This window comes from Physcomitrium patens, chromosome 15 (assembly GCF_059467195.1).
Source record: "Physcomitrium patens ecotype Gransden chromosome 15, ASM5946719v1, whole genome shotgun sequence".
Classification (NCBI taxonomy): Eukaryota; Viridiplantae; Streptophyta; class Bryopsida; order Funariales; family Funariaceae; genus Physcomitrium; species Physcomitrium patens.
Window position 1 is genome coordinate 3,824,901 of NC_143424.1, and position 23,187 is coordinate 3,848,087.

The following is a 23,187-nucleotide window of genomic DNA, read 5'->3' on the forward strand; positions in this document are numbered from 1 at the left end:
GTTACTTTTTTGTAATATCAAGACTATTTATTTTGTGATGTTTGATTATTATAGACTTTAATCTTTTTTTATTTATAAATAAGTTAATATTATTGTATATTAATTATTACTACGAAAATCTATGAAGATCCATCTCATGTTTTATATCTCTTTTTAAACCATACAAAGCAATGGATATATCAAGAAGAAGACAAATATCATATCTTTTTACAAAAATAAATAACAATAATGAGTTTGAGGTAGAAGAGGTCTTAGATTCAACAACAGTATTAAAATAAGTTGAAATATTATGAATGTATTAACTAAATATGATATTAATAAACACACATTAGAGCCATATGAACTTCTCATCTTCAAAATACAATAGAGAAGATTGATACTTTTTATTCACAATATCCAATTAAATCAAGATAAAAGCTAAAGAAATTCTTTGCTATAAATCAAAGCAAGTTCTTTAAAGATTATATTTTATCTTCTATCTTTATTTGTTTGTTTTTATTTTTATTTTTATTTTTTTTATTTTTTTTATAATTATTGTTTTAATGAAAATAAGAATCGACAACTGAAAAATTAGATTTTTTTTTATTTTTTTATTTTTTATATCTTTTGCTTGGTTTTCAAACAAGTCATTGAGAATTTCATGGCCTTCACAATGAAGTAATAGAAATCAAGAGCCTCAAAAACGACATGTTCTTTGTTAAATATATAATAAAATATAATGTCTTTGATATTACAATGTTAAATGAGGCTCTTGATGTTTAGTGATATTATTAGAAGTAGGAATCTTTCTAATTGGAGTTTCAAATATTTTTTTTTTTAAAGAAGTTATGAAGATCTCAACAATAATCAAATAACAAGGTGGTCTTTTTGACCTAGTATGAGACACTATCAATGGTTCAAAGAACCTAGCAACTTTCTTCAATAGAAATGAAGATTCAAGTATGTAGCAAATATAATTTACAAGATCTTGGACTTTCTTATGAAAATTGTCTCCAAAAGTGGAGATAATATCATAGATATTAATATTCACACTAATATTTACTTAAGTAATATTTATACTAACATTTACTTAAATAAGGCTTCACATTAAGTTGGATTGACTTACTATTCATGTTGCACTTTTTCTACTATCTTTTTGGCTCTTCCTTCTCCATCCTTCTCCTCTCTTCATTTTCTTCCATCTCATCCTTCTTCTAAGTTCTTTTCTTCTATGCTAGATGGTGCTCTAATAGCTCCATGTCATTATTGCTTATATGTATCTTTGCTTCCTTGCCTATTTGCACTCTTTAAGATAATTTAAGATCTAAAAAATTCCCTCCTACTTCTCTTGTCATGACAATTATCTCTCTCCTTCTCTATAAAGATTATTGTAGCTTTTAAATAATTTATTTTAATTATTATCATTTATTTGATAATAAAAAGAAGCTTTTATTAAAGCTTTAAAGATGAAATTTTGCAATTGTTAACACATTGTATTATGTTGCTTTGTTGTGCCAAATTATTGGTACATAAGAGCATGCAAAAAAGAATGTATTGTCTTGTGTATTGCTTGCTTGTGTTGAGTTCATTTAATTGCTCTTCAAAATAACATCATAATTCCTCTTTGTTTGTTTTTGTTGTGTATCGATTTGATGCTATTGTTATTTGCACTCATTTGGTAGTAGAAGCTTTTGATTGTTAATATCCTAGAGTGGAAGTCATGGAAGTCAGTATCTCAGTTTATGTGAGTGCTTCTCTTTGTGATTTTTTGTGATTTTTTCATATTGTAGCTTTCTATTTAGTGATAAGTTATAAGCTTAACATTGAAGAGCTACATCTGCTTAAAAAATTAGTTGTAGTGAGAATGGGTCTATTTAACATTCCCCTATCTATCTATCTATCTGTCGATTAATGACCTCCAACACCTGCTCTCTATATCGTGTTGTCTCTCACCTTAAACCCGAATGCTTCACCCCAAACCCGGAGCCTCGCCCTAAACTCGTCGTTTTCGTCTGTCTATCCATCCTCGCTCGCTTGCTCCCTCGTTGCAGCGTTGCAGCCGCTATGGCACTGCCGATGCCAATACCAGGCGCCGTTGTCCTCCACCGCCCATGGCGCCTGCGCACCCCCACGCGTCCCTACAAGCTTTCTCACTCACACCTTGGCGTCGCAACAGTGCGGGCTTCCTCTTTGCATTCTCCTGCTTCCAATTCCTACGCTTCTCCGTTTTGCCCCGAGGTACGAGCCATGTTGGCACAATGCGCTTTGAAACGATGGAGTTGAGTTTTGGTGTGCGCAATTTGAAGGTGGTGTGTTGTCGCTGTGCGTGCATTCATGTTTTATCGCTTGTTGAGTTTCTGTAATGGCTTCGCAGCAATGGCTTTTTTTTTTTTTTTTGAAGCGGGACTTGATTAAGTCTGCGTTTTCTTTGAATTTAATTACCAGTCATTCTCGAAATGCAATGAGAACTGAGTCGTACTTACATGTTTGTGTGAATTAGATTTTGGATTAATGTTGTGAGATTGGAGGCATGTTGCTCCCTTATTTATGCTGTGCTGAACTAGGAGCCTGACAGGTTGCAGAGGCTGCTAGAGTTTTGCTGCCCGAGTTTATGGAGATTGATGGCTTGGTGGCAACGAATATCAATCGCGTCTTGAATGCTTTCTCAAATGCTCGAGTTGGATCCCATGTATGCAGCTCTGCCTTTTGCCCCGTCCTTCTGATGCCCGGCATACCGCACATCGTGACATGTAGTAGATGATTGGCATATTCTTATTTGAATCTAAGTGCTTTCGAACTTTCAACTAGGTTGTAGCCAGTTGCAGATAATTTTTTTAGTGTAAAGAGGGTTGGGTGTATATCAACAGACAGTTTTGAACGATGCGATGCATTGCCCTTTCACTCAATTTTGCTTTTTGTTACATTCGTAGGCGTCACATTAGATCTTTGTCACCTTTGTACGAGGTAATTGGTCTAGCAGGTCATGACTTGTGTAGTTCCTCATCCAGCATTTTTCAGGCACAACCGGTTATGGTCACAATGATGCGGGTGGGCGGGAAGCTCTTGATCTTGCATTCGCAGATATTGTTGGCTCCGAGGCAGCTATAGTACGCTCTCAGGTATTGTTTTTTTAGTATACCTCCCATGTAAGTACACGAGGCTAGGATGAGATTGGCTCGTTAGCTCATTCTGTTGTGGCTCTTCACTGTGTCGTAAAGAAATGAGGAAATGCTGTATGTAAGAGACAACAATATCTGCGAATCAACGTTTGCAAAATTATCACTTTTGCATTTGAGCTTAATTGCAGTTAGATGGCAGCTTTTTTCAGGAACACACTCCATTGCATGTGCACTATACGCAGCTCTTCGACCTGGTGGTGAGGTAAGGATCAAAAATGTTCTTGTCGTTTGATCGATTGTGGACAAAATGTGAGCTTCTTGATATTAGTCTATCACTTGCATTGCGTAATCGGGTTCTGTTAAAAGTAAACTTGAGCTTTTTCTCCAGTGCGTTTTCTGAAACGACTTTAGTAAGGAACGTAGTCTGGTTTTTTAATGGGTGAAATTTCCTTTGATTGTCTGCAACTCTAATGAGTGGGTTTTTAGCTGCTGGCCGTGGCAGGTGCACCTTACGACACCCTAGAAGAAGTAATTGGGCTCCGTGGCTCACCGAGGCATGGATCTTTGAAGGAATTCGGCGTATCGTATCGAGAACTTCCAGTGAGCATTTATCATTCTTTTCTTTAGTCTAAATTTGAGTTGACGTAGATAATACAACCTTCATGGCATTGAAATGGCTTTTGAGTGATAACGTGAGCATGGGTTCGATTACAACTTAGGTTCGTAATGTAGTACAGTGATTACTTGTCTTGGTATCACTAAAATTAATCTTGTCTCTTGCTATTTACACGATTTTGATGGTGCTACTTATGATATCTCTCTACAGCTACATGTTGATGGCGGGCTTGATTGGAATGCACTTGAGACTGCTATCAAACCAGAAACACAATGTGCACTTATTCAACGCTCCTGTGGATATTCTTGGCGGAAGACTCTAACCGTGGCAGAAATTGAACGTGCCATCATCTTAATTAAGGTAAGTGTCAGTGCTTGGGCAAGGAAATCTTGTACAAATAGCGCAATTCTTGCTGTATGGATCTCAAAATAAATAACCAGCTCCTTATTTTTATGTTTGCATTTTTCAAGTCAATGATAGGAATGTGGTTATTAAGAGATTTTTGGATAATATTATAAGAACATGTCAACTGAAACAAATGTGCAGAGTATACTAAATTTGAAAAGCTTTCACCTGACCTTACAGGCCCAAAATCCCGACTGTGTGGTGTTGGTGGATAACTGTTACGGAGAGTTCGTAGAGACTGTTGAACCCACGGCAGTGGTGCGTGTTGAATTGTCGTTCTTCCCTTCGATTATGTTTTCATGATACTTCTGTTTCTGTCTCTTTTGTAGAAGGAACGAAATTTTTTTTCCAGAGTCCCCAAGATATGTGCTACCTTAATTTTGTCAAGGTTCTTCAGTCATATCTCGTTGTAAAATTTATATGTGCTTCAGAAGAATTATTCTGCCTCTAGACTTATCACTTTTTGTAGTGAAGCGGCGCTTGTATCAGTCTACGAGACGGTCTGACTTCTTGGCCAGCGTTGCTTGAAGTTGTACATTAAACCGGCTCACTGTTCCATTTCTGCTATGTCATTTCTAGGGCGCAGATCTGATGGCTGGAAGTTTAATCAAGAATCCGGGGGGGACAATAGCTCCGTGTGGAGGGTACATAGCTGGGAAGCGCGAGTGGGTAGAAGCTGCTGCAGCTAGACTGAGTGCACCTGGCATTGGCATGGAATCAGGTTCAACCTCTGGTGACGTAATGCGCCTGCTATTTCAAGGCTTGTTTTTAGCACCGCAAATGGTTGGTGAATCCATCAAGGTACAAACGAGTGAGATTCCAAGATGATCATTTCCGATTTTATTTATTTATTTATTTATTTTTTGTATTTACGATTAACCAAGCAAAGCTTTCGTAGCCAGACTTCTCCGTTTGTGCATTGCGGGCCTTGGAAAATGAAAGGATTACTCAGTCATTTCGTTTCTTATAATCATACATGCAGGGTGGAAAATCACGCTTATCTCATTAAAGAGTTATTTGTCGAGACTTAGTAGCCTTGGGCCACGACAGTTACGGGACTTAAGCCTAGCATCTAAAATCATGTTTGAAACAGGGTGGGCTGTTGGTTGCGGAAGTAATGGCAGCTGAGGGTTACCAAGTATCACCTCCTCCGCGGGTTCGTCGTCATGATATAATCCAGGTGAGGAAATTGGTCAGATATCTTTTATCAAATTATAATTTGAGTGTCATTTTGTATACGCCACATTTTTCTACTTATATTTTCTAAAAATAGACAATGTCTGGTTTTTCTTTTTATTAGTCTTTCATGCGTGACTTTCACAAAAAATCAACTTTTCGTGAATAAAGGAATTTCAGTACAGCTGATCGGTTTGACTGATTGCAATTGTGAACTCCGCATGTTTCAATCTTTATATATGGAAACCAACTATTACGAAGTTGCGTCTCAATCCTTGAGAAAATGAACTTACTATCTCAATTTGGGTTGTGGAATCTTGTCCCAGGCTGTGCAACTTGGAAGTCGAAAACGTCTGTTAGCATTTTGTGAAGCTATCCAAAAGCGTTGTCCTGTTGGTGCCTACATTCGCCCTGTTGCTGGTGCTACTGCTGGCTACGGTGACGAGGTACCACGAAAAGCTTGGAACTTATAAATGACTCCTTGGAAACGAAGTGCTTACAGAAAAGTTGTGCTCTGCAGTGATGATCAGAGTAAAGATCCATTAGGTGCTGATAGATCTTGCAGGTGGATCTCAATGATAATTATGATAACTTGTAGGAATCTTTTACAGGTTACATTGGCCGTTATAAATTGAAATCACTCCTACAATGGATGCAGCCAGTTTGTGCTAGCTTTTCTGATAGCTTTTATGGATTTGTTCTCGTATTATGCAGGTGGTCTTTGCTGATGGGACATTTGTAGATGGAAGTACTAGCGAGCTTTCATGTGATGGTCCCTTGCGAGAACCGTTCATTGTCTTTTGCCAGGTACAACATATTCAATAAATTTCATTTATGTATTTCATGGAGTTCTCGGTAAAAACACGGTGCTAAGTTTTGGGGCTTTAGAACCATCTTCAAGTAGGAAATTTCTTTTGGGTTTTCTCGTAGGATAAAAGCACAATTCAGGAAGTGCTTATCTTTCTAAGCTTTTTAATATGTTGCGCAGGGTGGCACACACTGGACACACTGGGCGATTGCTCTAGAAGCTGTACTAGAATCTTTCAAAGAACTCTAAGCTTCAGAGGCAAGTTCTATGGTAAATTTTATTTGTTGCATTGGCTTGCTATTGTAAGCAATTGTAGTCATTCTCGTTATGGGAATACCCCTTGATTACTAGCTTTCACCACATTTTTTTTTGGTTCAATGTCAATCGTGCTCTTTTATAATACAAGTTAAATTTTTTCTTAAAAGTAAACTATATTTATATTGGGTATATATAATGGGTTCATTATTCTCATATATATATATATAGAGAGAGAGTATTTCTAATGTCAATATAATTTTTGTTATTGCCACCACAACTTACCACTACTCAATGCATGGTCTTCTATTATCTTATTTATTCTTTTCAAATGCCCTTCTTATACATTTCTCTTGTATGTGTAATATCTATCATTCTCTTCACATCTTTTTACATAGTGTTTCTCTTTCATAGAGCTTGATACCACTAACACCTTTGCAAGCCATGATGTTTTGATTGCTTATAAGAATAAGGCAAATTTGGTTATAGGATATGTGATATTGATAGAATGTTACATTACTTCTTGTTTTGAGTGGGATTGTGATTGAGGTGGACTTCACAAGATGATTTATTGTGATAGTAGCAAAATTTGTGGTGGCATTAACAATATCCTATATATATTATTCTTGAATTGATTATAAAATTTGAATTTATTTTTGATAACTTCTTTTGATTGTTTTTATTTTTATTTTGAAATCAAACTTATAATCTGAAAATAAATCAATAATAGTTGTTATTAATTCCTTAAAAATTCTCATATAATTTGAAGTTTTAGATCTGTAAAATATATTTGATGTCTTATGATATTTTAATTTTAACTTTTTCTATTCACTAAATATTTAATGAAGTTATTCTATGTACTAAATATATTCGATTTGATCTTTTTATTAATACAGATATTATATTTCTATATTAATTTAAAATAATTATATTATATTATATATATTTTAAATTACATATATAATATTTAATTTATTTTTTATTTTTTTATTTTTTTATTTTTTTATAAATTTCATGATTTTAATCAACTTTTGAGAATTTTTTATTCAAATAAATGTGATATATTTCTTCTTCTAAATTTTAATATTTTTAAAAAATTTATTAGATAATCCTTTACTTGTATATTCATTGTTCTATTGTCATAGACATCTGTATTTATTCTAATAATTAATTAGATAATATGAGTAGGTAGAAGTCGTAATAGTACATAAATTTGATGATATTTTGTAGATAAGTTTTATAGAAGCTTCTTAAATGTGGCTTTGTTTTTATATGTATCTATTGGTGATTGATAAGTTGGAAATTTGGCCATGTATTGCATACATTGGCTTCTTGTGGCACAAGTTAGACATGTAGTTTATATATAGAAAACTTATCTTGCAAGTTGAACACATGTCGTACAAGTTGGATACATACTGGAGGACCTATAGAACGTTGTCACATAGCTCCTAATTAGATAGTTTATATAGAATCAAGAATGATGCCTTTCTCACTCTTATTAATTGATTTCCTTTCTTCTAGTTTAATTTCAAAAGTCTCTAATTTTCTTGTCTTTTGGCAATAGCCATTTTAGTTTCTCCTTGAATTTTCTTATTTCATTTTTTTCAACTTTCTTTAAGAATTTTTTCACTTATTTATTTATATTCTTTGAATTCTTGTCCTTAACATATATACAACTCTTCACTTTATATGCTTAATCTTGATAGATTAAGTGTTGAAAAGTTTGTATTTTCATTAGTTGGTAGAAAAGTCTACAATCTTGTTCGTAAGTGGATAAGTCTAAAGTGTTATTTGTGGATATAAAATTATTTTGATATATATATATATATATATATATATTGTTATTATAGGATTTATTTTATTTATTTATTTATCTATTTTTTGCCATAAATATCTTTAAATTATTGTAATTTTAGTAAATTGCCTATTTATGTGATACAGTATGGATTTAGATTTTAATAGGTACTAATTTTTAAGATTTAGAGTGGCTGAAAATGACTTTTGGAATTACTAAAAATATTTTTTGAAATTAAAGGTAAGTAGAATTGAGTTTTAGGATTTAGAATGGTTAAAATTGAATTTGAAGGTTGCTGAAATTAATTTAAAGATTTAGGATGGTTGAATTTGAATTTTAGGGTTGCTGAAATTGTTTTTAGGTTTTAGGATGGTAGAAATAAAATTTTAAGGTTATTAAAACTTTTCTTAGGATTTGTAAAAAATAAAAATTAATATTTAGATTTTTTTATTTTTTATCATGGCATGTATTAATATCATTCATTCTTGTGTAGAAGTTTAGAATCTTAAAGGATAATCTACTAGCACTTTAGAATGTTTTTTTCTTTTCTTCAATTAAAAATCATATTGTTATTTATTTAATTCAATTTCCACCACTTTTTGCACTATACTCTAATTTATAAGGTCATGAAATCAATAATTCACAATATATGGATCTTAATGTTTATTCTTTTATGATGTTGACTATTGATTTTTCAAATTTATTTGATAGAATGGCTTGTCAAGCCAATCAAAAAATTCAAGTCAAAGACATAGAAGAATTTTGCAATTGTTATATGTTATTTCAAATCGCATAGTTGTTAAATTTTTTATTAGGAATAACTATGATGAAATAGAAAGCTTTAAAAATCAATTTGTAAAGATTTTACAAAGTAAAAATATTTCTATATTAACTAATTCTAATAAATTGATACTAAGTAGGAATTAAGTCAATATTTTATCACGGACATACACATGTAAGCCAGTAATTAGCTGTATAAATAGGTAGAAGTAAGTAGAAGTAGGTAAAAGTAAGTTAATTCTATAATATCTTCTGTAGAAGCTTCCTAAAAGCTTTATAGATGCTACTTTGATTTTATAGGTGTCTATAATTGACTTTTTGGATTAGAAAAGTGGTCAAGAAGTTGGCCATGTGCTACACATGTTAGCTTGAAGACCAAGTTAACTATGTGGCCTTCACATAGAAAAACTTGCGTTATAAGTCAATGCATGTATCCTACAAAGTCAACACATATTAGAGGTCTTATAGAATATCACCACATAGCCCCTACTTAGATAGTATATTTAGAGACAAAAGTGAAGCCTTCTTCACTCTTATCAATTCCTTTCTTGCTTCTAGTCTAGTTTCAAGAGTCTCAAGTTTCCTTGTCTTTTGGCAATAAGCCATTCGAATTTCTTTTTAATATATGTATTTTCTTATTTCTATTTTGTCATTCTTTTTTTTACACAAATTTCATTGATTTATGCATCATCTTTTAGTTCATATCCTTGATAGATTGAAAAGAGTACACATACAGTATCAGAGCTTTGTCTTATCTTGATTGAGAGTAGATTACTCCTTTTTCATGATAAGACATAAGCATATTAGAAGTTGTGGATTACCCTCTTCTAAACTAATATTATTCTTAATATTTTTTTTGTCCTCAAGTCTTTTCTTCTATTTGTCTTAAGTGGTATTAGATATTTTTCTGAGTGTTATTATAACAAAGTTTGTTGAAATGAAGAGTACAATGGCACAAATGTAAGAGCAATTGAGGGAGTTGATGCTTGCGATGCATCAATTTAGATTACTACCACAAGGATCAACAAGAATGGTAGAAACTCAGGATATAGAGATGATTAGAGCTGCTTCAATATCTGTACCAAATCATGTCCCTCTATCCATGGTAGAACATCCCTCAATTATTAGAAAACCAAGAGTTGCTTTGCACAAGAAGTATAATGGTACAAGATCCAAATTTCAAGGATTTATCAATCAAGTACAACTTGTGATTGAACTTCAACCTCAAAGCTATCCAACTCTAGGATCACAAGTGAAATTCATTGGTATACTTCTTTCAAGTTTAGTACTATTGTGGTTTTTTGCTTTCCTTAAATGACAAGATCCAATATTGGATAATCTAGAGGCATTTTTGGCAGAATTTCGATTCATGTATGGGGAACATGATGCAACTTGTGTTGCAACCAACAAGATTTATATTTTGTGACAAGGCAATCGATCTGAAATGTTATATGCTTCATAGTTTTGTCAACTTGTAGCTGATATCAAGAAGAATAATGTTGCATTTATTAACCAATTTCTCTATGAAGTATAATATAAAGTAAAAAAATTGATGCTCAATTTATATGATCCTCAAATATTGAGTTAAGCAATTGACTTTGTTATGAAATGCGATAATTGATTTTTTAAATTTTGATCTAACAGTCATATAAATGGGCCTCAATGTTACTATAATTCGATGGCAACACCAACATTTCTTTAACACATATATTTAGAAATAGAGGATATAAAAATTGATGCCATATGTTTTAAACTTCTTGCCGAGCAAGAAAAGACTCATTGCAATCAAGAAGGATTGTGCTTATATTGTGAAGAACCTAAACACACTACTCAACATTATCCAAAGAAGCAACAAAATCATAAAATGATGAGCACATCTTTCAAAGAAGACAATGTGTCAAAAAATGAATTTGTCCAATTACAATAGGGACCGTGCGGCTAAAATCTTATACAACTTTTAATGAAGGTCTTATCTTCTTCTCAAAAATCTCTTCTTATTTTATAATAGATGTGCATTTAAGACCTAATAATTATAAAGCCTCTGCCTTCACAGATTCAAGAGCCTCAACTTATTACTTAGATGTAGAATTTATTAAAAGTCATAAAATATTGTTAGTACAAAAAATCAAACCTATTCATATAGAAGTCATAGATGGTTGTCCATTGTCTTTTGGAGATGTTACTCATAAAACACTTTCTATAGATGAAGTAATAAATAGTCATAGTAGTTGTGTAATGTTTAATATAATTAGATCTCCCTCTAATCCAATCATTTTAGGTTTATCATGGTTAGAAAGTATAATCCTTGCATAGATTGGATTTCTTGTATCCTTGATTTCTCTAAAAGCATAATTAAGAGTAAAATTAATCCAAAAGAAAGTCATAAGTTTAATATAATTAAACCTATGTTTGTAAGTGCAAGAGCTTTCTTGCATGCTGTAAAAGAAGGATCACCTTGTGTCATTTATGCCACACTTGTTTCTAATGATGCAAAGACTTCAAGTAGCATTCCTAGCCAATATCAAGAATTTTAAAATGAATTTGAGAAGAAGAATATGAATTCTCTTCCAAAACATCGTTCTTATGACTACTCAATTGACCTTCAAGAAAGAACACAACCACTATTTGGACCAATCTATAGTTTATCACAAAATGAATTGGCTGAACTCAAGAAAAAATATTGAAGAAAATTTGGCCAAGAATTTCATACGCCATTCCAAATCACCAACAAGAACTCCAATCTTATTTGTAAAGAAGAAAGATGGGTCATTGCGGATGTGTGTTGATTATCAAAGACTCAAGAAGATCACCATCAAAAATATGTACCCTCTATCTTTGATATCCAGACTTCTCGATCAACTGAATCAAACTAAGATCTATATAAAAATAGATCTATGAAGAGCATACAATGTAGTACGTATTAAAGAAGGAGATGAATAGGAGATTACATTTTGAACTAAATATGGATATTTTGAATATAATGTCATGCCTTTTGGACTTACAAATGCATCGACAGCTTTTCAACATCTAATGAATGATGTTTTATGAAAGTTTTTAGATGATTTTGTTCTCTATTATCTGAATGTCATCTTGATCTATTCTAAGAACACAAATGAATATGAATTTCATGTTCATCAAGTATTACAAAAATTAAGAGATACGGGACTCTATAACAAGATAGAAAAATGTGTATTCCACACTACTCAAGTCGACTTTTTAGGATACATCATTTTAAATGATGGACTTATGATGGATCCTAAGAAAGTTCAAATGATTATGAATTGGAAGATTTCAAAAATGGTAAGAGATGTTCAATGCTTTTTGAACTTTGCGAACTATTATCGGATCTTCATCAAAGACTTCTTTCGAATTGCAGCTCCACTTACATGTTTGACTTGCAAAGACAACCTTGAGTGGACCAAAGAAGCTAAAGTATCTTTTGAAACTTTGAAATCAACCGTTATTTCTGCACCAATCTTGTATTGCGTCAACTTTTTTAAGGTATTTTTTTATGGAAACACACGCATCAGACTTTGCTTTGGGTGCCGTATTATTACAAATGGAAACAAATGATAATCTTCATCTAGTAGCTTTTCATTCCAGAAAATTTTTAGCAATCGAGATTAACTATAAAATTCATGACAAAGAACTTCTTGTAATCATGGATTCATTTCAATAATAGTATCATCATCTACAAGGTGCTTCTAATCCAATCACCGTATATACAGATTACAAGAATCTTGAGTATTTCATGTCAATACGTATTTTAAATCATCGCCAAGCCCGTTGGAGCCTGTCTTTATCAAGATTTGATTTCAAGATTACATATTGATCCAAAAAACTATAAGGTTTGTCAGATGCCCTTTCTAGACATTCTTATCTTGTACCAAAAGAAGGAGATGCATCTTTTAATCAACAAAGAATAATTCTCTTGAAGCCAAAGTATTTTCATCTTCGAGTAATGAAACCAACATTGATTGTTGATTTGACACTTATGAAACAAATCCAATCAAGTATATCTTCTGATCTTCTTGTTCATAATATCAAAAATCTTTCTTTTAAGTCTCAAGATACTTCTAAGTTTGAATTCAAAAATAATCTACTCTAATTCGAAGGTCGATTATATATTCCAAAAAGACAAGCATGATTACGTGTTCTTCAAGCACATCACAACTTTCCAATAGTAGGACATTTTGGATACAACAAGACTTTGGAGCTTATATCCAATGATTTTAGGTGGCCTTAAATATAGAAGGATGTAAAAGACTTTGTTCAGTCATGCAACGTTTGTTTAAGATCAAAAACTCCTCATCATCAACGTTACAGACTTCTTCAACCTTTATCTATTCCAAAACAACCATGGTCTTCTGTTTCTATGGATTTTATCACGGATCTTCCAATCTTAGGTTCTTATGACTTTATATTCGTTATAGTAGATTGTTTTACTAAGATGGCACATTTTGTACTATGTGCAAAATCTATCACAAGTGAAGAAACAACTAAACTCTTTCTTGACAACATCCATCACTATCATGGATTATCCAAGGATATTATATCAAATAGGAGAACTCAGTTTGTATGAAGATTTTGGCGGATTCTTTCCAAGTTTCTAAAAGTGGATATAAAACTATCTTTGGTATTCTATCCTCAAACAAATGGACAAATGGAGCATGTTAATCAAGTCTTGGAATAATATTTAAGATGTATCATCAACTACCAACAAGATGATTAGACAACTCTTTTGTCATTAATAGAGTTTGCTTATAATAACATGATACATTCTTCTACAAAACAAACACCTTTCTTTACCAATTATGGTTATCATCTACAACTTGATATTTTTGACTTTTCAAAAGCTGATAATCCTATAATGGAAGATTTAGCAAATCATTTTTCAGAGCTACATGCAACAATGAAGGTGCAATTAAAAGAAGCTCAAGAACAACAAAAGATCAATGCGGATGTCTATCGAGAGGAACAACCACCATTCCACATGGGTGATAAGGTATGATTACTTTGTCGCAATATCAAGACTACTCGTTCTTGTGACAAGTTGGACTATCATAGGCTTGGACCATTTTCTATTTCTGTACAAATCAATCCAGTTGTATATTGTTTACATCTATTGGAGTCAATAAAAAAGAGTTGTCTAATCCATCTAGTATTCCATGTATCTCTTCTTCATCCATACAAGATAGTGGACACACCAAGAAGAAGGCAAGCTCTACCTCCTCCTATAAAAATGGACAATAATGAGGAGTTTGAAGTGAAAGAAGTTTTAGATTGAAGGTGGTGCCAAAATAAATTAGAATATCTTCTGCATTAGTACAAATATGATATTAGTGAACGCACATGGGAGCCAATAAAGAATCTTATAAATGCATCAAAGGTGATGGAGGCTTTTCATCGACAACATCTATCAAAATCAAGATGAAAACTTTTCCTATAAAAGAAACAAGATCTAGGCAAGATAACATTAAACTTTCAATCCTTATTTGAAACTTCTTTGTAGTTGAGACGCTAAGGATATGAAGAACCAACAACCAGCAAATTTGACTGAAGAGCCTTTGTTTGCTAATATGTCACATGAGACATTGTAATTGTCACAACCTTCAAGACAATGCAATCGAGATGAAGATCCTTAAGAATGACATGTTTTTCTTCAAATAAATAGCGAGATACAATGCATTTGATATCACGACCTTGGAAGATACTCTTGATGTTTGGTAATTTTATTAGAGGTAGGAACAACTCCTGACAGTGTTCCAAATATTTTATTTGAAGGAAGTTATGAAGGCCTCAACAACGATCAAATAATACGATGGTCTTCTTGCCCTGGTCTAGGACACTATCGATGGTTGAGAGGCCTTATCAACCATCTTCAAAGAGAACAAGGATCTGAGCATGTAGTAAATACAATTCATCGCATCATATATTTCTTCAACATATGCTGACCACTCTTTGTGGAACTCGTCCCTAGAAGGAGGAGATAATGTCACGGACATACACATGTAAGCTAATAATTACTTATATAAATAGGTAGAAGTAATTAAAAATAGATAAAAGTAAGTTAATTCTACAATATCTTCTATAGAAGCTTTTTAAAAGCTTCATAGACATTGCTTTGACTTTATAGGTGTCTATAATTGACTATTTGGATTAAAAAAGTAGTCAACAAATTGGTTATGTGCCACACATGTAGTTAGCTTGAAGACCAAGCTAACTATGTGGCCCATATGAAGAAAAACTTGCGTTATGAGTCAAGGCATGTGTCCTACAAAGTCAACATATATTGGAGGTCCTATAGAACATAGCTATGTAGCCCCTAGTTAGATAGTATATATAGAGACAAGAATAAAGCCCTCTTCACTCTTATCAATTCCTTTCTTGCTTCTAGTCTAGTTTCAAGAGTCTCAAGTTTCCTTGTCTTTTGGCAATAAGCCATTCTAGTTTCTTTTTAATATATGTACTTCCTTATTTTTATTTTTTTACTTTTTCTTTGACATGGATTTTATTGATTTATGCATCATCTTTTAATTCATGTTTTTGAAATATCTACATTTTTACCATATTACATGGCCTTTATTACTTAAATAAAAAATTGTAGTGTTCAATTTTTTGGTACAAAGTGGGAGATTCTTATTACCAAGTCTAAAATAGATTTATTCATTGAATGTTATCATGCAAAAATAGGCCCTTCTATTTCTTTAAGTGAAAATGTTTTTAACTATGGAGTTGTTTTTTTAGAAGATATACTATTTAAGATTGTAACAAACTTAATACTTTAATGTTCCAAAAAAAAGTCATTTGTCATTTTCAATTCAACTTTTTAGCAATTTACAATTTAAACTCCAATAAATATACACACACAAAATATCTTATACAAGTTGTAGAGATACAAGTCAATAAGCTTTGTAATTGGATTGTACAAAATTATGTCATTGCTTTGCTTATATGTAATAAAGATTAATTATTGCTAGATTTAAAAAAAAAAAAAAACAAAAAACAAAAACAAAAAAACAATTATCAAACAATAACCTAAACTATCCTCATCAATTTATGTAGTAAAAAAAAACTAATTTAGTTGGTTTAGAATTCCATATATTGGTCATATTTTGATTCATTTATACTCAGTTTCATTTCAATTTGGACATATCTAATACCTAGTTTGATTTGATGGTAACCCTAAACCAAACTAAACCAGACCAAACTGCACCAACCAATACCAAGAACAAGACCAAGGTATCATTTCCCATACCCATTCAATATACGTGTAGGGATTTACCAGGGTATTGTAGTGTGAGATTTATACCCGCCTGATACCAGTTATATAACGGATATGTGCATGAAGTAGGGTGTGCTCTATGAGGCCCCGTCTTCTTTCGGCGTGAGGAAGCAGTCGAGTTGTTGCTGGATCCGGGGGCCTCGCGAGCCCGGACACCGACACTGCTTGAATCAGCAGCAGCATCACTTGCAAGTCCGCTGCCTCGATCCAGTGTGGATGCGTTGATTGGAGAATCCCATAGTCGATCAATTTTTTTTCAGATGAAAAACTCTGCCTCTGAGGGTAGAGTGTGACCGAGAGGAACACAGCGCTTGAAGTCCACGAAGCGATGGGGAGAGAAGGAGTTGGTTTCTTGTTACAGTCATGGCGCAAAGGTCGCCAGTTGTGGCACTCTGTAGCTCGCGCTGCGAATTACAGCACTTCGTCCGCCATTCACACCCCAACTGCATCTGTCGATCGCGTTCTGCCGCCGAAATCCCGACTCACTTGGGTACTCTGCTTTTTCTTAGACTTGTTTGTGTTGGAGTAAAGATTTGGTGGCATTTGTGATGAGGAGGATGTTTTTTTCATGTTGGTTTTTTGTTACGTTGTGGTTGCGATTCCTCTAGTGGATTTAATGCGACGCTGGTGGTGAGAAAAAAAAAAAATATTGGGTTGCTGTAGAGAATACGAAGTTTTGTAGAGGTACGATTACGATGATGCGGTTGCGCATGTCATTGATGTTTGGATGGGAATTTTTAACGATATTGGCGACTACTGGGAATCTGGGTTTAGGTCTTATTTAAGCCTCAATTGTTTATCAGTAAATTATTTGGCTACATAGTGGAGCTATTTTGCCTTCATCTCGTCTTTTTTTCTTTTTTCTTTTTTCTTTTTTGTTTGTTTTCTCGTTTCTCCAGTTTATCTCCAATTTCTGTTCATGTAGGCGAACTTGGTCTTAATCGTCTGATTTTCACGTAACTTTTGCTAATCAGTTCAATTTTTCAAATTTGTGCAAGGAGCTTCATTCATCTTTGCAGATATATAAGTATTTCTTACTTTAGACTTTTGTGGTCTGAGAACGGCGCGGTTGTTTAGTGGGTCTACATGTTGTGGCAATTTGGATTAGGTGAAACTCAACTTCGACAGTATCTTATGAGAGATAATAGGCTATGCTGCCCGTGAGATGGCTACTACAATAATGACTGCGACAGTTTTTTGTCTGTGTAAGTCGTGTTGTGAAAGTGCAGCTTGAACTAAATGCAAATTCTATAATTTTCATTTAGACCCAAAAGTATACACCTCGACGAGAACATTTTATCCATATTTAACAATGCCGGCTGTTAAATTGGGGCCCAATGTTCACAAGTTAGGGCTATCGGTCAATTACTGGAATCAAACAAGTTTAATAGTCATGCGGCCAAACCTTTTTTGAATGTGCACGTGGATCTATTTTGCAGCGACGGTTGTTGACAGGAGCAGTCCTCGGGTCTGTTATTGGTGGTGGAGCGTATGTTGGGACCTCTGATGAGGCCACAATCAGGTTTGATTTTATTGACCCATGGCTTTATAAATTCAATACTCTCTGTTGTAAATATACGAATTTGTTCTTGTCGCTGATAAGTAAAGTTTTGGAAGTCTTATGACAGAATTGTTGATGGATAGTCATAGAATTGTCATAATAGACATGTACCTTAACTGATGATGTACAGACTCTTACTTTGCGCAGCAATTGGGCATTTCAGGGAGCCAGTTTGCTGAATCCGTTATTCAAGTTTTTCGAGCCGGAGGATGCTCATAGGTTAGCGATCTGGGCCGCAGCTCATGGGTTAGTCCCTAAGGAAACGCGACCCGATCCTTTCATCTTGGAAGTTACCTTGTGGGGTCGCACTTTTTCAAATCCCGTTGGTCTTGCAGCAGGCTTTGATAAAAACGCTGAGGCAGTTGAGGGGTTATTAGGGCTAGGCTTCGGATTTGTTGAAGTGGGATCAGTGACTCCAGTCCCTCAGGAGGGTAACCCCAGACCTCGTGTATTTCGAATCCAGGAACAGGGGTAAGCATGTATGTCTCTGCTCTCTTTCTCATACTAAATGGTTTAGTATGTCCCCTGTTGAGAACAAGACTGGTTGTGGCTTTTGCAAAGATTCTGAGTAGCATATTTGCGTTTACATCATTTTCCCACTTAGTCTTCTCAGCCAGGTTTTGGTGTTTGCATTGCGCAAAGCTTTTGGGCAAAATGAGGTGATGCATGGACATTTTTCTACTCTATTTTAAGAGAATCTTTGCAATTTAAAGGATCAACCGTTAATGTTTGAATTTGACGTATGTGTGCAGTGCAATTATCAATCGATATGGATTTAGTAGTGAAGGGATTGTTGCCGTTGCGAGGAGGCTTGGAGCTCAACATGGAAAGAGAAGACTTGCAGAGACCACCGGGGAACTATTTGGTTCAGCTAGTCCATTTGCAACAAGAATTACTGGTACTGGGATAGTAGGAGTAAATCTGGGAAAGAATAAGACCAGTGAAGATGCTGCAGCTGATTATGTACAAGGGGTTCATACCTTGTCACAATATGCTGATTATTTGGTAAGATTATGCTGAATCACAAGCCTGTCATGTTGGATTTTCACCTTAACAAACCTCTGAGAAGCTGCATTCTATTATAATAGTTTTATTGTGTATGACAAGATGAATATTTTAAGAAGAAAGAGTTCAGGTCATCACAAATTTAAGATACTGATTGTGCATATCCTGTGGAGATTGCTTGCAGGTCATTAATGTGTCCTCTCCCAATACCCCAGGACTTCGCAAACTGCAAGGCCGTAAACAGCTTCAGGACCTCATTAAAAAGGTATGCATATGTGAATTTCTTACATTCGAACATCTGCTGACTATATCTCAGCAGCTTCTACTTGACAGAACGATTAATCCTGTTCAGAGGTGCTTTTGTAGGTTCTAGCTGCTCGAGATGAAATGCAGTGGGGAGAGGCTGGGCCACCTCCATTACTGGTGAAAATCTCACCCGATTTATCAAAGCAGGACTTGGCGGACATTGCAGCGGTAAAGATAATTTCTACCGTTTGTTACTGGCTGCTGCCTCATCTACTTGCATTAGGACCCGGATTCTTGTTTATGACTCTTTTTAGTTTCTCAACCACATGTTTTCAAAAGATCTTGCGATTTTACATATCTGATCATTATCTGCTTTTTGTTGATGCCTGCTATACTCAGGTTGCACTTTCTCTGAGGATTGATGGCTTGGTAAGATTCTATCTTTTGAAACCATCTTCCTCCGACTTTTGAACATGTGGAGACTTCTCAACGTGCATTATTCAAATGAAGCATGGGACCTGCCCAAGCACTTTATTTGATTCAAAGCTCGTTGTTATGCAAATTTACTTGAAAGCATGTTGATTATTCGTCCAGTAGGGTGTACAAGGTTTTCTCTTGCATGATCCAGTATCAGAGTGTATTGTCTTCTTTTAGTAAGCTTGACAAGTTGGTCTGCAGGTAGTAACCAACACTACAGTGTCAAGACCAGACTCTATTCTTGGCTTAGTGCATTCAACAGAAACTGGGGGTCTTAGTGGAAAACCTCTGTTCAATATCTCCAATGAGATCCTTCGCGACATATATGTACTTACGAAGGTAACTTTCTTGATCCATATTTGGCGTACTTCATGTACAATTAGTATTCTTAAAGAGCTTTTTTTTTTTTTCTTTTTTTTTTCTTTTAATTCATTCATTCATTTTTAAAGCTGTTAAGCTTGAGGATAATTTGTCAACCTGCACAAAGTAGTGGGTATTGTTCATATTTTATTTGCAGTTCTTTTTTTAAATATCATATATTTTTGTTATGTGAGTAGGGAAAAATTCCACTTGTGGGTTGTGGCGGCATTAGCAGGTAAATTTTGTTGCCATATTTTGTGATCTTTAGTTGAAGATATTTTTGCTCGGTAGTAAATGACCTTCGTTGTAAGAACACAAAATCGTATGAGATTGAAATAACATGAAATTTTTACTATCTTGTTGCATTACCTTTAGTTCTAATTTTCTTTCGAATCGATCTCTGGAATGTTCTTCAGTGTTTCAGTGACGCAATGCCAGTTCCACTAATGTGAAACTCATGTTCTCAGTGTTGCAATTTTGCAGCGGTGAAGATGCTTATAAGAAGATTCGAGCTGGTGCCAGCTTGGTGGAGCTTTACACTGCCTTCGCTTACGAAGGGCCAGCAATTTTACCTCGAATTAAGGTACATTGTTAGCTTCTAACTGCTTACAAACCTGTTGCCTTTCCCTTTCTTTAGGCCTGTAAAGGATGTAAACAGTCAAATCAGTTTCTCAGAACTTTACCCGATGCTCCGTACTATTGTAATTTATTTTCTTTTTATTTAAGTAACGTGTTTTGGGGACCGCAGTCGGAGTTAGCATCCTGCTTGGAGCGTGATGGATTCAAATCGATACGTGAGGCGGTTGGTGCTGACCATCGCTGATGGTGCTCTGAACGATTATAAACGATTGCAATTAATTCTCGTCACCTTTTCCTCTAGATGAAGCATGATATGAGGGTCCACCCAATTTTGAAACGGAAAATAATGGAGGTGTAGTGAAGGTTATTTCTGAGGTTATTTGCCAACCGAGAGCGTCCGTTCTTGCTGTCTTTGAGACTGTGGATCATGACCTTACATGTACGTCTTAGGTGGTATTTTATAAGCAGACAGTTTTCCTCCATTTAAGAGTACTATCTCAGTCATTGAATATTGAATATTAAGGAAGTGGGGCAAGGGGCTTGTGTGTTAAAAGTGTTAACATACATGTCTAATTTCTATTAGACATTATGTGAATACCTATGTAGAATTATGTGATTACCTATGTAGACAATTGAAACCATGTTACTAATTGACAACTTGTAGATTGCCATATTAGCCAATAGTTAACATATAGTTATTGTCACCTACCAAGCTATTATATGGCCTAATAAGATGAGTGTCCACTTGTTAATTGGACCTTGGCAGCTAGTTGTTAGTTTGTTTCCACTAGAAAGTCCATGTCAATAGACCATGGACTTGTGCTTTAAGAACCAAAATTCAAGGTTCATTTCAAGAGGTTAGTTCTCTTGAATTATCGATGGTTGAATAGTGAGTTCAAATGTATTTCACATCATTATACTTCTATCCTATATCAATATATACATCATATTTTCTAACATTGTGCCTTTGCATACCTCTAGACAATGGTATTCATGTGGTTGTCGACTTCTAGTTAGATTGGGACTTGCATCTTGTTTTATTTGGTTGTTGCTTCTAAAATTGTGTGCGTCTCAAATATACTTGATGCATAGAAGATAGTCTTCATGTGTATCATTTGTTAAGAATAACATCTTGGAACAAAATTCTTTTGTAAAATTTATCTATTCCATTTTCACTTGTGATACTAAACTTAAAAGTAATAAAAAAAAAAAATCAAATAATAAAATACATATAGAGAATTAAAGAAAAGGTTGTAGATAAATAGACAAAAAGGGTTTTGTGAAGCTACATAGAATATATATGTATATATATATATATATATATATATATGCATGCATATCAAAGCATAAAGAAAGTATATGGATTGATGTTGACATTGTGAGTTACATTTTATTATTATTTTTTTTGCATATTTTAAAACTTCAATCTTATTCATTTATGTACACAAAATATAAGCTAAATTGCTAAATTTAAAAAATCAAGCTAAATTGAAATTCTAATGAGGTTTAGAAATTAATCTCCATTTAAGAACCTTTCAAATATAATATTCAAATACAAATCTAAATTTATTATTGATGTTACAAAGTTTTTCTTGCCTCTTGGTTTACTTGTGTTTGGAATTTTCCATGTGTTTTTGCACAACTATTTAGTTATTTTGTTACATTCTAATGTATCACACACACACACACACACACACACTTATATATTAATATATTAATATTATTTAAAAAATAATCTCTTTTAATAAATATAATAAATTATAAATTATAAATCTTAGATCATTCACAACAAATATTCTAATATGATAAATGAATAAAAATTGTAGCCTAAGAAAAAATGAAATAATAAATTTGGTAATAAAAAGATTAAAACTTTAAAAAAAAATTTAAGCATATTAATTAAATATTGATAAAAAAATCATAGTAAAGTATCAGACTAATTAAATTAAACCAATGATTCAAGTGATTTAATGTTGTTTGTAGTTAAAATAAAATTAATTCTTATTAAAAATTTCAGGTTTTTAAAAATAAATTAAATTTGAAAAAATATGGTAAAAGCTTATCATGTCACATAGGAAAATAACACAGGTCTATTTTATATACTTTATCTAAAAACCATAGAACTACGATCTTTTGGAAGAATTTTTTTCTTTTTGTTTAAATTTTATGAATTTCTTTTTCTTTTTCTTCTAAGTATACTAGTAAATAAAGCACTATAATCTAAAAACTACTATGATCTTAAATTTAATGTATAAATAAGTGTAAAAATTACTTTTTGGAGGAATATTTGATATTATTTTTTCTATTATATATTATTAACAATGTATTGTGTATTCTTATAAGTGTAATTTTTTTGAAATTTCTTTTCTTTTAAATTAATATTATAATTTAAACATGTCAAATAAGAATACATACTTAAATTATTAAAATACTATATATAAAAATATAAAAATGTAAAAAATTAAAAAACTAGGTGTGTTGGTACCATTTAGACTCCTTGAATTTGGATATATATATATATATATATATATATATACTTAAATTTCTTAATTATTGTAGTTAGATAAATCTAGAATGAAATTTAGCAAAACAAAATACGAAACAAAGTTTGCTCCTGCCATTGATTCAACAAGTTAAAATATAAATATATGTATATATATAAATACTTATATATAGGAAAAACTTCTTTCTAATTTAATGCATAGAAGTAAATGCTTCTTATATTTATGAACAGATTTCTT

At 33.2% G+C, this 23,187-nt stretch overlaps 2 protein-coding genes across 3 annotated transcripts; both read left to right on the top strand.

Moving 5' to 3' along the window:
• The first annotated feature begins 1,908 nt into the window (after nt 1-1,908).
• On the top strand, nt 1,909-6,537 carry LOC112292217 (uncharacterized). The gene is made up of 12 exons (XM_024540492.3): nt 1,909-2,217; nt 2,555-2,668; nt 2,988-3,098; nt 3,298-3,360; nt 3,585-3,698; nt 3,925-4,074; nt 4,300-4,377; nt 4,699-4,920; nt 5,213-5,299; nt 5,622-5,741; nt 6,010-6,102; nt 6,284-6,537. Exons 1-12 carry the CDS (start codon nt 2,044-2,046, stop codon nt 6,350-6,352), a joined length of 1,395 nt encoding a protein of 464 aa, XP_024396260.1. The 5' UTR covers nt 1,909-2,043; the 3' UTR covers nt 6,353-6,537.
• A 9,785-nt stretch (nt 6,538-16,322) lies between these two features.
• On the top strand, nt 16,323-21,403 carry LOC112292041 (dihydroorotate dehydrogenase (quinone), mitochondrial). 2 transcript variants are annotated; one of them, XR_016506580.1, is made up of 11 exons: nt 16,323-16,708; nt 17,658-17,740; nt 17,927-18,250; nt 18,532-18,784; nt 18,969-19,049; nt 19,151-19,258; nt 19,430-19,459; nt 19,709-19,846; nt 20,065-20,102; nt 20,335-20,450; nt 20,616-21,403. XR_016506580.1 is itself a non-coding variant. In XM_024540136.2 (11 exons), the coding sequence occupies exons 1-11, from the start codon at nt 16,547-16,549 to the stop codon at nt 20,688-20,690; spliced, it is 1,392 nt and encodes a 463-aa protein (XP_024395904.1). In that variant the 5' UTR covers nt 16,323-16,546; the 3' UTR covers nt 20,691-21,403. The 2 variants fall into 2 exon arrangements, 1 of the variants encoding a protein (XP_024395904.1); XM_024540136.2 differs by having other exon boundaries at nt 20,351-20,450.
• Nucleotides 21,404-23,187: the final 1,784 nt, after the last annotated feature.

Excerpts from the sequence above, each read along its gene's own strand:
- LOC112292217 (XM_024540492.3), top strand. The coding sequence starts at position 2,044 with ATGGCACTGCCGATGCCAATACCAGGCGCCGTTGTCCTCCACCGCCCA. Across the intron at positions 3,361-3,584 it reads CTCTTCGACCTGGTGGTGAG|CTGCTGGCCGTGGCAGGTGC; the intron begins GTAAGGATCAAA and ends GTGGGTTTTTAG. Across the intron at positions 5,300-5,621 it reads GTCGTCATGATATAATCCAG|GCTGTGCAACTTGGAAGTCG; the intron begins GTGAGGAAATTG and ends ATCTTGTCCCAG.
- LOC112292041 (XM_024540136.2), top strand. The coding sequence starts at position 16,547 with ATGGGGAGAGAAGGAGTTGGTTTCTTGTTACAGTCATGGCGCAAAGGT. Across the intron at positions 18,251-18,531 it reads TTTCGAATCCAGGAACAGGG|TGCAATTATCAATCGATATG; the intron begins GTAAGCATGTAT and ends GTATGTGTGCAG. Across the intron at positions 19,847-20,064 it reads ACATATATGTACTTACGAAG|GGAAAAATTCCACTTGTGGG; the intron begins GTAACTTTCTTG and ends TTATGTGAGTAG.